Genomic DNA, 18,227 nt, shown 5'->3' with positions numbered 1-18,227 from the left:
CTTCTGGGCTTGTCTGGACCATGGTAAGAAAGTGCCCACAGACAGCAAACCCCCTTCCCACCAGTCCTCACTTCTGCCCAGGAGTGAACTGAGCCCTCTTACTCACAGAGGAACAGAGGCAGGGATCCAACACCTCAGACATCTTACACAAAAGGCTTGAGATAATCTTAAGCACATTGCTAGAGAGAGCAGCTTTGCCAACATCTTTGCACAGGAGAGGGGACAGTGATATGGCATGAAGAGACCTGTCGTGGTTTGGTACCTCCATTATAGGAATGCAGGTTGTCCTTACCTTGGGCATCCTGCGTAGATTGGGTGACAGCTTCAAGGAGGTAACGTGGCCTCGTTCATCTCCAATTATGACAACAGGGTAGACAGGGTTAAACTGGATATGGGTTATTTTATTTTTCTTCTTGGCCACCACTAACTGGCTGCAGAGTGCTTCATACTTATTAATGCTCAGATCAAATACATGGGCCTGGGGAGAAAAAGGCAAAGAACACAAAAGGGATTAATCAGGCAAGAACATTGCACAGAGGCAGAATGATGGCCGGCGAAATCAGAGAAAAAATGGTCCCACAGGAAGGCAGCCTCAGCACACAGTTACCATCTGCTGTCAGGGCCTCTGTCCACTTTTAGGTCACCAGTGTGCAGAAGCTGCCTGCTGCTTTTGAGGGACTGTACCCCTCTTGCAGGGACTCATAGAGTGAGGACCAGTTCCCTGCTATGGGTGCAAGCTCTTTTCAAGACCCTTGGCAAGGCTCCAGATGATCCAAACTGGAGAAGGCTCAGATCCAGCATTGCTAATCCCACAGGTCTTAGTCTCCCTTCTTAGTGCTGCAAATAATGAGACAACCAGGTGTTAAATCAGAGTCTAACACAGACTGATGCACAAAGCCAGGAATGCTGTCAGAAATACTTATTACCCCTTATTGCAGAGCTTTCCAACATTTCCAGCTTAATAATAACATTAAAGACTCAAACCAGTAATTAATAGGGAAGTGATGGGAACATGGACAGGATGATTAAGCGTGTACCCTGGGGTAAAGCCAGGGAAGCACAGGCAAATGCACAACACAGGCAGCCTACTCCAGTCCAGCTGCTTCAGATGATATGCCTGCGCACATGTCCTCCCACAGCATTGAGAGAAGTGCCAGGTAAAATATTGGACAAATGGGAAAGGTGAGGATGGAGAGGGACAGACCCAAGGCCCTGCTCAGGTGGGATTCCCACTGGCCCAGGCCCCAGACCTACGGCATTGATACAGCAGTGACACAGACCTGCCGCACCACCAACTGCACAATAATGCTCGTTACATCATGATTCCAGAGGGAACAGTGCTGTTTACCTGAGAGGATGTGTTAACCTAAAATTATCTCCCAATAATTGCAATTAGCTCCCATCATCGTTACAGCCTGCAAAGGCTAATAAAGCATGATGTCCCTCTCTTCCTCAGTGCTGAAGCAACCAGCCTACAGCATGCTGGACCTTGAAACCACTGTGGAGAATTTCAGCCTTATGTTTCTTTTCCTTTTTCTGCCTTCAGAAAAAGTAAGGAAGGGAATATTTTATGCTAACAAGTACAGTGGGAATATAGGGGAAATTAGGACTGAACTACTTGTACATCTCCTGCCAGCTGTGTCTTGTTTACCAGCACTTTAGGAGACAGATGAGACATATTATTTCAACATTGTGCCATGTTCACAATTTGAATCTAGGAATTATCTGAAATCAGACAGTGTTATCCTATAAAAGTTTATTCCAAAGAGTGTGGAAGATTTTGTATCAAAAAAGTACATGTACTTTCCCATCACACATCAATGAGTTGGTGAATTTTATCTGAATCCATGTATAGCAAAGAGCTGGGCAATGTGCAGGAACACATTCCAGGCAGTCTCATATGCTGCTGTGTCTTTGTAAGACTCAACATCTAGCAATTTGTGATGTCCTTGGTCTGGGCAGGAGAACCATGCAAAGGTTTGACAGATGCCAAGATGAGGAAGATTCCCTCCAGACTGATGTAAAATAAGTAAAATAAGACTTTTCCAGATGGGGAAGATCTTGAAAAGTGGACAGTGTTCTCAGACATGTTTTGAAGAAATCCATGACAGTATAATTCAAGAAGGGAATCCAAAGCATCAGGCATATATGAGAATCTACAGTTTTGAGAGTCCTTACCCAGTGTCTTGGTTTTGATTGGAATAGAACTAATTTGAGTTTTTTGTTTTGTTTTGTTTTTTTCCTTCCTTCTTAGTAGCTAGAATAGTGCTGTGTTTTGGATTCAGTATGAGATTTGGTATGAGAAGAATGATGTTGATAATGTACTGATATTTTTAGTTATTGCTAAGAAATCCAGGACTTTTCCACTTCTTATGTCCTGTGAGTGCACACATACACAAGAAGCTGGGGGCAAACACAGCCAAAACAACTGACCCAAACTGGCTGATAATATATTCCATATGACCTAATGTGATGCTCAGTATACAGATAAGGGTTGATCAGGAAGCTGACTCTGGCTTCCTGGATTGTGGTTCCAGGACTCTTTTCTCCGGGATCACTGGCCAGGAACGGGCTGGGCATTGGTCAGAGGGTGATGAGCAATCGCACTGCGCATTACCCATTTCTATTCTCCATTATCATTGCTATTATCATTATTATAGTTTTAATTTTATTTCAATTATTAAGTTGTTTTTATCTCATCTTATGAGTCTCCTTACCCTTACCCCTCCAACTCTCTCCCCCATTCCCAGGGAGTGGGGCAGGGTGAGCGAGTGGCTGTGTGGTGTTTGGCTACTGGCTGGGTTTAAACCATGATGCCAAGTCAGCAGAAGCATAGGTGGAAAAAAAGATTTCATTTTTATCTGCTCAAAACATCAGATGCCAGCATTAAATTCTGAATCTAGACCTGACACTTGAGGTCCCACAGTCCAGCTAAGGTAATCCAAATTTCCTACCTCCAGGCATAAATAAAGGTTGCTGTCCTAGCTTGTACTTTATGCCTTCTGTCTTACTATCTCCAAAAAGGAACAAGCTGTCTTTCAAACATATTAGCCCCCCATGACCCACAGTCACTGAAGATTTAATTGCTTGACTTCACAGAATATATTTGTATTAATTTAATGGCATGATTCACCCCCCTACCCCACTCCCTGTAATGGTGCAAGCTCTATGCTTAGTAACCTAAGAGCCTAGAAAACACCCATTGCTTGAGTAGCATCAAATAATCTAGAAAAGAAAGCAATATGGAATTAGTGACCAGGTTTCTTTTTGGCAGCCAGGTCTGCACTGTTGTTCCATATATGTATCATACCTGCACAGCCTACCCACCACTGCAGTGAAGAAAGACAGCATGTCTGAACGTTCAGTGCTGAGCAATGCAAATTACACTGGGTGAGGCTGTTTTTCAAAAATGTCACTGAGAGCCCAGACAAGCACAATGCCTGGGACAAGAACTCAAAACCATCAGCAATGTGGAGAAGGTCAAAAGCAAACAAGTTTATGAATGTTCCTACTATAAAGCTTCTCTTTTATGAGCTTCTAAACAAATGGGCTTGTTTTCCTTTGCCAAGGGAATCATGGAAAAGAACAAACTATTTCAGTTCTTCAGCTGGAAACATCAGCCTCATATCAGCTGTCAGACGCTCCAGATGGAGGGGTGGGCCACAGGCATTAGCAAGGACTTCAGAGGCTTTGATTTAGAGGCTTACAGGCACTCTCAGGAGAGAGGGAAATGGGGTCAGACCAACACTGTTATCGGTGCTTTGGGAGTAACCTGAAAGGGGCACAGGGCTTCCCACAACAGTTGAGGGAGTTTAAAAGTGCTGTAAAGCAGCAGAACTGCATGTGACCAGCACCATCTGCAGATCTGCCTGGGGCTTGGAGCAGGGGTTTCTGCCCAAAGGATGGGAGACTGAGAACTTGTAGCTCTCTCTTGAGGTTCCTAGTCCCACAAGCTGCCCTGCTGGCTCAGATCCCAGGATTAAGGATTATAGAGTAGGATCCATCTGGATCTCCCACCCCAGAGACTCACCAACAGCACACAGCTGCTCCCTATTCCACTGCCCCGGTGGCCTCTATCCCTCCAGACTATAGATTACTGCTTACACACAAAGATAGCCTCTCAGGTTGTGCAAGATGAGTCCTCTCGGAGTGTATGACCCAGAGAAGTGCAACCATGACCCACAGAAATGCCACCCAACACCACATGTGACCTGAGTATCAGACTCATGGGGAGCCAAGATGACCAGAGCCACAGGCACAGCCAAATCCTCTCCATGGAGAGCAGGTGCCTCCACAGGTCACTCTTCTCAGGGCAGGCGCTCCCCAGATGAGAGTTGTCACCCAGACACTGTCAGGCAGCTGGTGTAAATTGACATTTTGATATTTGTATAATTTTCCACATGTGGCAAACAAGCATATTTACTGATATACAAAATGCCATGTCATCCTGGGCTCCTATAGCTCACAGGGTAGGCCTGCTTGCACCCATCTGGACCTTGATGCCTCACTCAGTACCATAGCAGAACCCAGACTTTTATCTCCAGCAACACAGCAAGGCAGTGATGCTTGCCAGAATGTGTCACTTGTTCAACAAATCCTTGGGAAACACAGAAACTTGCTCAGGGTCCCTAAAGCAGAAAGTGTAACTTTGGTGGTGTCATTGAAAGTGGGAATTAGTTTATTTGGCTGGGGACATGAGGGCATCATTCCACCTATGTGTCCACTGTACATGACAATACCAAAGCTTGTATCACTCTGTTACATACATATTCATCAAATTTCCTAAAACTCAATATCATATTGACATAATTATTATGCATGTGGTTTAGGTCTCTGAGGGGCTTCCAAGGCGGGTCACTGGTGGTCTTTAGCAGACTCTGGTGGTCTTTGGAGAGGAGCCTTTCTTGAACTCTGTCTACACTTCGGAATTGGCCTTTCTTTGGTTTATGGCTGCACTTTCTTATCTCCTGCCTAGCTTCAGCCAGTTCATTATTTTTCAGAGGGCCTTAATCTTCAATGACAAGGGCTTCTGATTAGGACTCTCCCATTTTATGCATGGAGCCTCTGCATTTATGCATTTCCCAGGAGGTGTTTATCATGATTGCCTAGCTCAAGGACCTCTGTGCAATGGACAACATGTTGCAGGTGTTCGACTGATTGCTTAAGTTCTTATGCTACCCTAAACCAATTTTTTTTTCACCCATTTTCCAACAATGGGAAGACAGCATATAGCAACACGGCAGTGTGGTACGCTGTGCTGGGACACCAGCTTGAGTTTTAATGATACTGAGAGCTGTGTAGGAACAAAAAGCAGGTCAAAGCAGTATCCTTGTCAGAGCTCTGAGTTTTGTAAGCCCTGTGAATAGCCCCCTTTCCTGCCAGTTCTGCATGCCACCTCTTCTCACACTGTGCAGGCTGGTCCCAGCACTTGTCTTCCCGCAGGCACCGAGACCTAGGGCCACCACATTCACTCACTCACTCACTCACTCACTCACTCACTCACTCACTCACTCACTCACTCCCATCCAGGAGCAGTTTAGAAACTACAGAGTGGAGGATTCAAAACTCTGATTTTCAGCCTTCAAAAAGTGTTTCCACTGTGGAGCGTGTCTCCAGAGAAGGAGGCTCCACCTCCTGACAATAAATTTGCTTTCATCAGATACTGTCTGCAGATTCTGTAGAAGGAAATCAGGGACCTGGAGGGTCTGCAGCCCTGCTGCTTGCAGAACATGACAGAGACCTTCATTCTTTCTGCTAATAAGCATTCAGATGATGGGAAAGGGCATTTAAACTCTTTTTTTACAGACTCCTTAGGACCAGTTATGTGGCCGCTTCCTCAGAGGGCCATAAATCAGACTCCAAGAACAAGAAACCTGGGGAGAGGCACAGAGAGACATAAATCTGAAAATGCCCAAAATCAGAAATTGCAAGAACTCACCTCTGTTTCCCTCAGCTAAGCTGCAGATCCCCAGGGAGAATAAAGTGTGGGGCAGTAACCAATGACTACAACAGCTATTCTATTATTCTATTTGTGGTCCCTGTAAACCTGCGTGTCCACCCCAAGAAAAGTGCAGGATGACATGTATCACCCTCCAAATGATGCCCAAGTTATTGAGCTAAGTTATTAATTTTCCTTGCAGCATGAGGATTTATGAGCTGGCATCAACAATCATCAAAAGAAACCTGGACTCACAATACCCAAGTGCTGGACAGCCTGATGGTAGATATGCTAGGCAGATGCTCAAAGCAAACTTCTCCTTGATGGAAGGACAATAACTCCATTAAGTCAGTAGCCCCTGAAAAGGAGCACTGAATTTAAGCAGATGCCCAGTTATCTCTGAGATGGAATCAGGTGAATCCTTCAGTCTGATGCTTTTTATTTAATAAGAACACTTTAAAATTACCATCAGGGTAACCACAGAGCCTCCATGCTTGATGTACATGCAATAATGGATCTAACTCTGCTGTGTTACAGTTGCAGAAAATATTTGACATAAATGAATTGCTTTGATGCCCAACTCTTAAACAGCCAGAAAAGAAATCCATCTCAGTTGCATCCAGACCAACAGCTCCTGTGTCTATGAATCACACAAATGTATTCCACCTCCCAAAATCCAGCGGTTCTCCACTCAGGCGCCGCACGGCTGCTCTGAAAGCATGGCACAGTGCACGTCCAAAGCTATTACTGTAGCTTCAGCATCAAAACACGTTCAGAGTTTTGAACATTTCATTTCTCCCCACCCACTCAGCAAACGGCACTTACAGCCTGAAAGTCAGCCCAGGCTCTCATCTGCTCAGCAGCCACAAGGTGATGTGGACCCCTCTGTCCTTCTACTCTGCTGTCACACCCTGCTCTGCAGCACAGCAGCCTGACAGGCCCGGGGAGGGACATGCCAGAGGAGCTGGGGGAGAGCTAGACCCTCCGAACAGCACCTCCAGAAAGCAATCAACCTCTCTGCCAGCAGAACAAACTACTTGACTTTTGTGGCCCATGAATAAGGGAGCTGAAGAGCTACTTTGACCTACCCTGCCTTTATTGCATGCCTTGAACACATGCTGGGTCTGCAGTGGCTGCAGCCTTTGCTATCCTTTTCTTCCAGGTTTATAAGCCTTCACTCCCCAGCAGTGGTCTGGGCAATGCTAGAATGTTCAAAAACAACCTGATGGCAACCAGAACCAAGGCTGGAGGGAAATATATATGTATGTAAGAACAAGGCAGATGTACCTGGTAACTTGGCAACAAAGAATAAAATCAGTGCAAGAGCAAAAGGTGAGGGATAATTTAATATCGTGCTGCCCTTTACCAGTTGACATCTCTTTCACTGCTTGGCTTTCACTGTGCTTGTGATGGATTTACCTTATTTTCTTGACTGAATCATGATACCTCATCCATCTGCAAACTCCACAGATGTTTTATTTCACATTCTCAGGTAATTTTTAACAAGTGGGCAGGGCACACCCTGACCCTGTCTAGCACCAAGACAGCTGCTGGAGCATCCTAAAGAAACTGGGCAGGCAGGACAGCCCCAGCTTGCAGCAAAGCGAAACTGCCATGCAGTGGAGACCTTTCAATGCATGATTTCTACACTCCCACTGCACCCAGAACAGCCTCCAATACAGTTAATTTTCTATAGGAGAACATTTTGAGTTACAAATATGGTTGTAAGACAGTCCTTGGTCCCCCTGACCCCAGGGCCACCAGTGGCTTGGCAGGGTTAAAGGAGACCTGACTCAGAAAACATTAATTACCTCCCTGCTTCTGCAATGACGACACAGAAATGCTGGCCCTTGGCTGCCCTGACAGCAGAACCAGGCAGACTCTAAAATTCACAGGCTTCCACAACACTTCCACACTACTGGCAAAAGGGTGTGCCCCAGCTCTGTTACAGGCATGTTCAGAGGTAGCTTTGAGCTCAGGAAGATGAGCAGGCACCTGTGAAAGCTGCTTTTTAGGATGATCTGGGTCAGCTTTGCCAGTCAAGAGCCGGCTGCATGTCCCGGGGTATGGGAGAGAGCTAAGCACATCCCTCTGCCCTGCAGTATCCCAGCCTGCTGCTCCAGGGTGTATGACACAACACAGAACGTCTGTGTCACCTGTCTTACCTGTAGGAGCTGCTCCACTGTAGGGCTGCATCTCTCAGCTTTTCCTCATTAAGAACTGGGTCGCTCCCAGTTTGACATGGTAGGACAACAGCATCTGCCTCAGCTGATTTGGTTCAACTCCCATAAATCAGTAAGAAATCAAAGCCTTGGCACGTAGAAGAGCTGCTATTCATTCAGACAAGTGGAGGACCATTTGACCTCTTCTAGAAACCCTGTTACATTGTTTTACAAGGAAGCGCTTGTTTATCTGAGCTAACTTCCTTGTCAGTCACCACTTCTGCCAGCCTGGCTCTGCTCTGAGGATCTTGGTGATTAGGATAATCTCCTTCATGTCTCAGTCCTGCACATTTCTGTATGCTGTTACCTGGTGCTAAATAGCTGATGCATCCTACCTCTGAGCTGGCTGCACTTCAATTTGGTCTAATATGATTCTCTTATGCTGCCAGTGACTCTTTTTTTTTTTTTTTTTTTTTTTTTTTCATCTTTAATAGCATGCTTTGGAATGAATCACAAAGCCTCCTTCTGCTCTTCACTTTTGTACTAAATTTACTTTCCAAATCACTTCTGAAAGGTGAAAGTCAAACAGAGAAACTAATCTGTGCTGAACTCATGAAATAGTTAGGCTGATGATAGCAGCTGGTACCTCTGTGCTACGTTGCAATCCCTTCTGCAACAGCAGAGCTGACCCTCCCTTAGAGGCCAGCATCCAAAGTCCAGCCCCAGCCCCAGTTATGCTCATGGGGTGAGTGTCCCCTGCACTCCCCAAGGTTTGAGTCAGCAGCACAGTGCCAGAGAGAGCATGGCAGCATAGGCAGTCCCTGGCCCCAGGCTCCCTTACAGTCCCGCTGCTTCCCCAATTAGTGCTCATTTCATATTGCACATTTAGTTTATGTCTTTATTGAATTTCATCTCACCGATTGCAAATTGCTGCTGAGGTTGTCAAGATTGTTTACAGTTTCAGTTCTGGCACCAAGGTACTTTTAAGTCCTGTCCACTTAGTCCCCCTACAGTTACTGCTGGGTTTCAGCACCAGCCCCACTCCCTGAAGCATCCTTAGCCACACTGCACACTGCTGAGGATGAACTCCATCATGCCACATCCACCTTCTCACCTGCCTTGTAGCTTGCTTATGGGCTTGTGCCAACAGTGTTCCTGAAGTCAACCTGTAAGCACGTATTACATCTTGATATACCAGGCCTGTTACTCTCAAGAACTGTATTAGATCAGTTTTATGTGATATGGCCTTACTAAAGCCTTACTAGACCGGCTGTTCCTTGATCTACCAGTGCTTACAAATAGACCACTCAATGATTTGTCCCAAGATCTTTCTGGATAGCATATTTAGGCTGCCTAGTTTCCCCTGCATTGTCATGATCCTGAATACTGGGGAAAGAGTCTTTCCTCCTGTCCTCTGACACTCCCCTATTCTACCATCTCATCCCAAATACCTGGTGAAGAACAGGGAGATTGTTTCAACAAGTGCCTTACATGCCCTGGGGAAAATCTCCCAAGATGCACATGAATACATCCCAGCTGTGCCAGTCCCCCCCTGAACCCTTTCAACAGTGACCCACAGCCCGGCCCCTGATGTCAGGCTGAAACTATGTCCATAGACTAGGACCAAGCTCCATCTCTTCGCAGGGTCCTGGCTATGCCCTGCCACAGAGAGTCAGCGCTGGAGGCTGGGGCATGAGGGGAGGCAGGCAGTTGCACAAGCAGGGGCAGCATCGAGTCTGACAGGAGAAGCAGACACTGCTTTCTGCCACCTGCAGCCCCATAGCAGGCCAGCAAAGCTGTTCATAAGGCAGATATCAAACTGTCAAGGTTTGGAGACTGGCATTTCAAGCAAACCAGCACAGATTTCAGTTCATTATAAAATGCCAAACAGTAAACATCAAGGTTCAGGAGCTGATGTCTCTGTACAGCAGCATGGGGCAGACAGCTGGAGGCTCTCAGTGGCCCTAATATCAGTTGTCCCCACTTGCAAATTGAAATCCAAGTGAGGGGCCATTCTTAGCAGCAGTCAATAACAACACAGCAGAGAGGCACCTAAGAGCAGCTTTTTAAATGGACGCAGATACTCCTGATGGGCTCTGTGCCCCCAGTAGGTTTTTAATGCAAAGCTAACAGGTGAATCAACGAAATCTTTGGAGATGTTGCCCAAGTAATTTTTTCATTCACATAAATCCATGCCAGCAGAAAAAGGCAAACGTGTTTCCTGTGTGGCTGAATGAATTAGTTAATCTCAGCAGGTGGGTTTTGTCAAAATGCTGTATTTCATAACCTGAAAGAGAAATAGCTCTAGTAAAGAAAAACTGACCTGTGAGCATCTGTGTAAGAAACAATTCCTGCAAAGCCACTGACAAAAGGAGCTTAAATTTATCAGTTTGACTTTGCACTGAAATCAACTACTGTGTTGACAGTCACCTCACCTGCAACTCAGTAGCTAAGGGATGTGAGTAAGTAGTAGTGTCCTGAGGTGCCTGACACACATCTTGAGGCTTGGAGCTCATCAGAACACTCTATAATGGGAACTGCAGCAGGATAGAGGTGAAGGCTCAAACTCCGAAGGGCAAACCAAAGTCTTCCAGGATGGCTTACTCCCTAAAAGCTGCTGCTAAGGGAGAGAAATGCCAGTGCACAGAGAGCCTGGTGGCTGGGGGAGGAGAAGGGAGGACAGCCCGACTAGCACGAAGTGGAGGCAGCATTAATTCCAGGCATTCCCCCCATCTACCTGATTGAGTTTTGACATGCCACCAGCCCTTGTTTTAAAGCAGACATAAGTCTGCCCAGCAGTCCATATCAATCTCAAAGATTCAGCAGAGAATAAGAAAGAGACTTTTCGGTTTTGTGGCAGAAGAAAATGAACAGTTTTATCGGAAAACAACCACTTACACTGTGAATGCAATTTCAAAGCCATTTTAAGAAAGCTCTTGCCCACTTCAGCCTAGTCAAAGGTCCTTCTGGATCTTTGACGACAAAGGGACCTGCATTCATTTAGTTTTCACACCCCAGCAATTGTTCCAGGCATGGTGCAGAGAGCCAGGGGACACCTTGTCCCAGCCCTGCAGAGCTAGCAGCAGCCCCATAAGGCATGGATAAACCTAATGGGCTACTGCAGAAGGGTAGGAGGAAAGATTTGGATGCAGCAGGGACATCTGTAGCCATGAGTGGTTCACAGTCCTGACTGCCCTAAGCAGAAGCATAAACTGATGCTGAGAGGTCTGCTGGCACCCCTGATTTATGCCCTACAACGAGAGGCAGGATTAGGTCCAAAATGCACAGTGAATGATTTGCAAACCTGAAAGGTTTAGCAAGCCTCTTATGTGCAAAATCGCTCATGCTTTTAAAGACAGAGATTGTTTTTTGCTGCCAGTTAATTCTAAATGGGCAGCAAGTCTCTGCAAATTGCTCTGTGAACACACACACGCACATGCCAGTGCCAAGCGAGTGTTTCTCTCCTAGCTGGGAAAGGATGGGTATTAAGACAATAGGCATTTTTTTGGCATCTTACCCTATAAGTGATATACAACAGGAACCTGGTCTTCAAGACTTCTCATACAAAACAGTTGTTCAGTAAAATATGTTTATATAAGCAGGAAAGGGCACACTTACTTCCTGAGCTGCACAAACCATTTGATAATTTCCTGAAGGTTTGGGTCACTTTGAGTATTTCATATCTTGAAAGGTCAACAGCTTCAGTAATAGGGAAAAGCACTGGAGCATATGTCTGAGTGGCTTTCTCTTCAGAGAGCACACTTGGATGGCATTTGTCTGGAGGCTATCAGTATTTACTAAAGATGGCTAGAACATCACCTTGTTCTTGTTGCATTAGTCATGAAGGGCACAGACCACAAAAACATGAGAGCAAATGGACTTGTACTTAGTGCATGCTCCCAAGCCTGTTGTAAACCCCCTGGGATCCTCCTTCTCACAAAAGGATATTTCACAGTGTCACAGGTCTAGAAGGTAATTCAGGCTGGAAGAGACCCCAGAAGTCTCTATTCCAACCTCCTGCCCAAAGCAGGGTCAGCTCTGAGATCAGATGCCACTGCTCAGGGCTCTACCCTATCTGGTCTTGAAAACCACCATAGACAGAGATGGCACAACCTCTCTGGGCAAGCTGTCCCATTAATTGAGTGCCTTCACAATGAAAGTTTCTCCTTAACTCCAGTCCAAACCTCTCATTTCAACTCATTTCAGCTGTTGTGTCTCATCTTTTCATGCACTGTTGTGAAGAGCTTAGCTCTAACTTCTTGATGACCTGCTTGTAGACACTAGCAGGCTGCTGCTGGGTTCATTCTCCAGGCTGAACAAGCCCAGCCTAACCACGCTATTACAGCCATCATGTGGGACAGCTGTGACCCACAGCCTGGGATCCAGCCATCTGGGGACACTTGTGACAAGGGTGTCTTTGGATTTTTTAACAGGGGTAACAATTCATGCATGAATTCATCACAAGAAAGCACCCATATGCCCAGAATGAGCCAGAAGTGGAGGTTTGTGGCATCGCCCCTCTACAACCTGCCAACACCATTTCCTTATTTAAGGAAAGTAAGCAAAAGAAGCCCAAGAAGGAAATTTCAGGTACGATTCCCACTTCTACATGTTTCAATTTTTTTCTGCTTTAAGCATAAATTTGAGATGGGCTCAAAGCAAACTCCCAAAGGCAAATCCTGCTGAAAGACACAGGGATTGTATTCCACCCCTCCCCATTTCTCTGCCCTCTGTCCTTACAATAAGCTGACCAACATCCCCAGCTTTTCTGCACCCTAAATGTAAGGGTCCAGATATCCAAATCCACTTCCATATTTTTTTTATTTCCAAAGCAGGTCTCTCATCACAGCTAGCTTTTCTTCTTCATGTCAGGCTTTTACCATTCATAACCTAAACTAAACTAGGTGTTCTCTAACCTTCTTTTATTTCAGTGCTAATCACATCAGTACCTACACCCAGGTGCCTGTAGGAGATGCCCTGGAGGGACGACAGAGCTGCTGCCAGCCAACTGAGCTGTAGGTCTCTTGTTTGGAAATAACAGATCTCTCCACCTGTCTGCTTTAGGAACCACTGTGGAGTCTTCAAGGAATGTAAGTGTCAACTGAAATGCAATCACAGAGCAAAACTGCAGAGGACATAGCACACTGATTGAAACCAAAGCTGAATGCTCTATAGCAACCACTCTGAGCATATCCAGCAGAGACTAGCTCCCATAAAAGCAGCTGGCTGTCCAGTCCTTTTAAAATCAGGCCACTTATTTAGGCATCTAGTTATAGAATTGGGAGTTTTTTTTTTCCAGCAGTGTTGGCACGGATGTGCATGTCTCAGTGATCATTTTATTTTATTTCAATTTTCATTGCAAATCATTTATGCTTATTCTGATATAAAATGGCCATCAGGCAGAGCAGGAGACTGAGGAAATTACCCTGAACATGATAAAGAGCGATAGTAGCAGTTAGTATCCACTGCACCAGTAGCAGAATGCACACTCAGATTATTTATGAAGAGGTGGTGCTGCCCAAAGCAGATGCCCAGCTGCCAACACACACATTTTATCATAATACCCCTGATATTTAGAGCTTCTCTTAAAACTCCACCTCTGGGATTCATGGGGATCAAGAGATTTTTAGATTATAGAATACCCCAATTTCTGAGTCAGTTTTAGGAGTTAGGAGCCTGATACACACATTTTGGACACGTAGCATCAGCTTGCATAAGGAAATGTGTTTTTCAAATTATGCCAGGTATCTCTTTAAGACTGCAATTAGGACCTGATTTTAAAATGACCTCCAGGCAACCTTTATGTTCTGCACGCATAATTATATACGGATGCAAAGCTAGAGGCTGTTTATGAACAGGAGACCTTTAATGTTTTATTTTCTGGCTGCACATCATGTAGTTTTATGTATCACAGAATCAGAATATTCTGTTAATGTAGATTTTTTTCCGAGTATTAACAGAGACTGCCCTTTGCAAGGCGCTGAGCTATTCCCAAGAAGTGCACTCTATTACAAAGTGGAATATGTACAGGAATGAAAAGGCTGTAAACAACTATTTATTCCACTTCCACTGCAGATCTAGAGGATTCTGTTCAAAATAGAAACTAAACCATGTCTCTGACACACCCTGCTGGACCCAGCATGGTTAGTGTCTAACACAGAGGCCCAGGATTTCTATCAGCATCAGTTCTGCCCAGTCTACTGCAATGAGAAGGCAGTTCTTGCCTGGACCTTTCCTGCCAGGTAGCCCAATAATGGGCTGCTCTTGGCTGATGGCCACTCTCAGAGTTTGGTACTAAAGGCACAAAGCAGATTTAGATTCTACTAGATTAGGATCTAATTAGGACTACTGAATTAGATCCAAGGCAGGATAACCAAGGTGAGATACCCTGGGTGCAGTGCTGCCAAATCAGACAGTCTTCTGTCTTATTCATGGCCTCATATGAACTCCAGGCCCATGGATGCTGCAGCTAATGTGACTGCACCACCACCAGTAGAATCACTGCAGCACTGGCTAGGACAAGCCAGGGGTGGGATGCAGACACTCCATTGCACAAACTCTTGCTGTCCTGGTTTCAGCTGGGATAGAGTTAATTTTTCTTCTTAGCAGCTAGAATAGTGCTGTGTTTTGGATTCAGTATGGGATCGGGTATGAGAAGAATGCTGATAACACACTGATGTTTTCAGTTGTTGCTAAGAGATCAAGGACTCTTCAATTCCCCACGTCCTGCCCATGTGCAGGTACATGAGAAGCTGGGAGGGAGCACGGCCAGAGCACTGGACCCAAACTGGCCAGTGAAACATTCTATACCATGTAACATCCAGCTCAGTATACAGAGGAGGGGCAGCCGGGAAGGAGGGGGGTTCTCTCTTGCTTGGGTTGATGGGTGGTGAGCAATCGCATTGCGCATTACCTATTTGTACTTTCTCTTATTGTTTTGGGGGTTTTTTATTATTAAACTGTTTTTATCTCAACTTATGAGTCTCCCTTTACCCTCCAATTCTCTTCCCCATCCCCCAGACAGGGGGAGGGTGAGTAAGTGGCTATGTAGCGTTTGGCTGCCAGCCGGGTTTAAACCATGACACCTGCCAAGACCTTAAGAGCTTCCTTGCAGCAGGTAAAGCTCTGATAAAGAACCTAGACCAAGAGAGCAGCACAAAGCCTCCCTAGAGATAAGCCATCTCTGCAGAAACTTGACCACATGAATAAGAAATCCAAGTACACCCAGTGTTTGCCCCCCATCTGCTCATGCTGGCAAGGATGCACCACTGCCTGCAGATATCTGCATCCTCTTTCCCACAGTCAGGCACTAGGACATAGCTGGGGTACCACAGTTCTCTGCACTGCTCACCCCAGCACTCAATCAAAGCTGTGAATGTTAGCAAGACGCTCGCCAGGTTTGAAGGTACATCCAACTTCTCTTGTGGAAGACATGTCAGAGGATGTGTAACACTGAATACATTCATTTCATTCATGCAGGTCCTTAATTTAGTATATGGGAGAATGGGGACAGACAGATCCATAAACAAAGGGTCCAGTCCTGACTCTGCCTGCAATGAGAAAGCATAAACACTGCTTTCTGTTGGCTGTGGCATCCTGAGCTTTCCAGGGAGGCCAGGTATCCCAGGGAAGAGATTTCTATTGTTTAGCCTGGGAGAGACAAATTCACAGCCTGAGCCAGTGTATCAGTGAAATGAATTTTTTGTTATAACATAAAGGTTAAACTGCAATAAAGTCACCAAGGCATCATTTCAATGATAGAGATATATAAAGGCCATCTTTTTGCTAGAGTAATTTGGCCAAACTTCACAGACTTTCCAATTTATACCAGCAAAACATACCACCCATAGTGACAGAGCAATGTGGTCCTACAGTACAAAACCAGTGTTGATGGATAGCAACATGCCCTGGCTACTTGCCAGGCCCAAATTAACCATCTGAGCTACTAGGATGGATGGCTAGGGGCAAAAATATAACTGCCATCATCTCAATATTAGGACTGGTCTAAGTACTTCATTACCAAATCATTACTCTTGGAGACATCCTCATACAATAGCAAAATGTTGATTTTGTTTAACTGGAACAAAGTTCTATTGGCTGATCCTGAACATATTACTATAATTGATTTTTAAATATCAATATAAGTATATAATCACTTTATTCTATTGCTTCTCTATACCCTAGAGGTTCAGAACCAATGCAGTGATGTCAGCTCATACTAGGGGTGCTCTGATCTGGAGCATCATGTCTCCATCCCCAGGGATGCACTGATTAATAAGCTGATTTAACACAGAGAATCAGAAAATGGTTTGGGTTGGAAGGAACCTTAAAGATCATTTAGTTCCAACCCCCCTGCCATGGGCAGGGACACCTTCCACCAGCCCAGGTCACTCAAAGCCCCGTCCAGCCTGGCCTGGAACCCTTCCAGGGAGGGGGCAGCCACAGCTGCTCTGGGCACCCTGTGGCAGTGCCTCACCACCTTCAGAGTGAGGAATTTCTTCCTTATATCTAATCTAAATCCACCCTCTTTCAGCTTGAAACTGTTACCCCTTGTCCTATCACTACACTCCCTGATAAAGAGTCCCCAGCACACCTGCACTGGTGTGGTCAACATGAGAGCAAGCAGGGATTTGCATGGATTTGCAACACCTACCCTAATGCAGCAGGAGAGGCACTGAGAAGGAGAGAGCAGTTCATGCCTGGGGATATGCCTGCCAAGGGCAGGAAAGAGTAAGAAAAAACAGCCTGTTCCCTGAACCCTGCTTTTGTCTCTGTCTTCTGAATACATCCATCCTTAGGGTAAGAGGAGCAAACTAGGACTGCAGGGAGGCTTGGCTTGCTAGAGGTTGGCGGGGCTTGGCCCCCAAGTAGCGCCCATGCCTAAAGGAGAGGACTCACATGCAATTCTGATGGGTTTGTCAAGACTGCAGTGAGATGTGCAGCTGATCCTCAGCATCTGCTAAAAGCACTGATTTGAGATTTAGCATCAACTGTTTGCATGATTGGGCCACATTTGAGAGATTTCTGGCCTTGTTGCTTGTAGGGGTGTGGTAGACCTTAGGGGGAGAAGGAGTAAGAAATGCTGCTGCCCTTGCTTCCTTATATCTGGTGCTTTATGACTTCTGTGTTCTCTGTCATCAGACTGAACAAAAAGGAATTAATTTTAGGGCCTTGAGCTACCAAATGTCTCTGTCATCCTAAGGCAAGCAGCTCAGCCAAGCTGCAGCCAAGTCAGCCTGTGGCTGTGGTGGATTCCTGCTGGAGGGGGATTTGAAGGTCCCTGACATGTTTGGCCAGGATTGGGCTGACCCGTCCCCACACTCACCCCTAATCTCCCTTGACTTTCTCTCAACTCGAATCAAAGCAGCCTTGCTTTCAGCCTCTCACCTTGCCATCAGTGGTGACTGCAGCAAAGACCGTGGAGGAGTAAGGGGACCATGCAACATCCCCTACAGCAGAATTCAGGTCATAAATAAACATTGGAGTCCTGTAAAAAAAAGACCCAGGGAGAAGAATTAATTTAAACACATGCCGCTCTGGAAGAGAAACATTGCACTATAAACACTTTGATACTGCAGCCTGTGTTGTTCAAGGCCACCTGTAGAAGTGGGAGATGGGGTATTTCTCTATGTCAGATACCACTCAGGGTCTGAGCCAAAGGCAAAGCAAAGCTCAGTATCAACTCAAATGGATTTGGATTGGTCCTGCTGCGATGAGAAGAAAGGTAGCATGTTCATTTCTGTCCAAAAGCATTTTGAAAGCTTCTCCCTAACACACATAGCAAGATGGAGTCTCTCTGGTGAATAATCATATGGGAGAAAATTATTTTCCCTCTCTGGACTTCTCACAACAACATCGAATATTAAAGCAGTATTGGCAACAGGAAACATTTGACTGACTGATTTACAATAAAATCAATTTCCTGATTGAAACCAGACATTCCTCAACCACTAACCCTGAACTTGATTATCTATTTTTAAATGTTCCAACTTTTTTTTTGCCTCTCTGGCTCTTAGGACATGTCTGGCCTCTGAGGCCATAAGTCAGCTCCTGACAATTCTCTATCGCGTTGCTCCAGAAGAACAACCCTGCCACAGTAGGTCCTGCCTGGAGAAGGCCAGATCCAA

The 18,227-nt window shown here is 45.6% G+C and overlaps 1 protein-coding gene across 4 annotated transcripts in view; it reads right to left on the bottom strand.

The window, feature by feature from the left end:
- DNAI1 (dynein axonemal intermediate chain 1) overlaps positions 1 to 18,227 on the bottom strand; it is a 166,696-nt gene that overhangs the window by 30,698 nt on the left and 117,771 nt on the right. For 3 of the 4 annotated variants that reach the window (XM_042804823.1, XM_042804825.1, XM_042804824.1), the window contains 2 exons: positions 17,488 to 17,587; positions 293 to 478 (listed from right to left, as the gene is read on the bottom strand). In XM_042804823.1, coding sequence (XP_042660757.1) covers positions 293 to 478; positions 17,488 to 17,587 — 286 coding nt within the window. The remainder of the gene's footprint in view (positions 1 to 292; positions 479 to 17,487; positions 17,588 to 18,227) is intronic. The other variant, XM_042804826.1, reaches the window with a different exon arrangement.

Source organism: Tyto alba, unplaced genomic scaffold (genome assembly GCF_018691265.1).
Source record: "Tyto alba isolate M040663 unplaced genomic scaffold, T.alba_DEE_v4.0 Super-Scaffold_42, whole genome shotgun sequence".
NCBI lineage: Eukaryota > Metazoa > Chordata > Aves > Strigiformes > Tytonidae > Tyto > Tyto alba.
The sequence above is the reverse complement of the archived record's forward strand: the minus strand, read 5'-3'. Positions and strand labels throughout refer to the sequence as shown.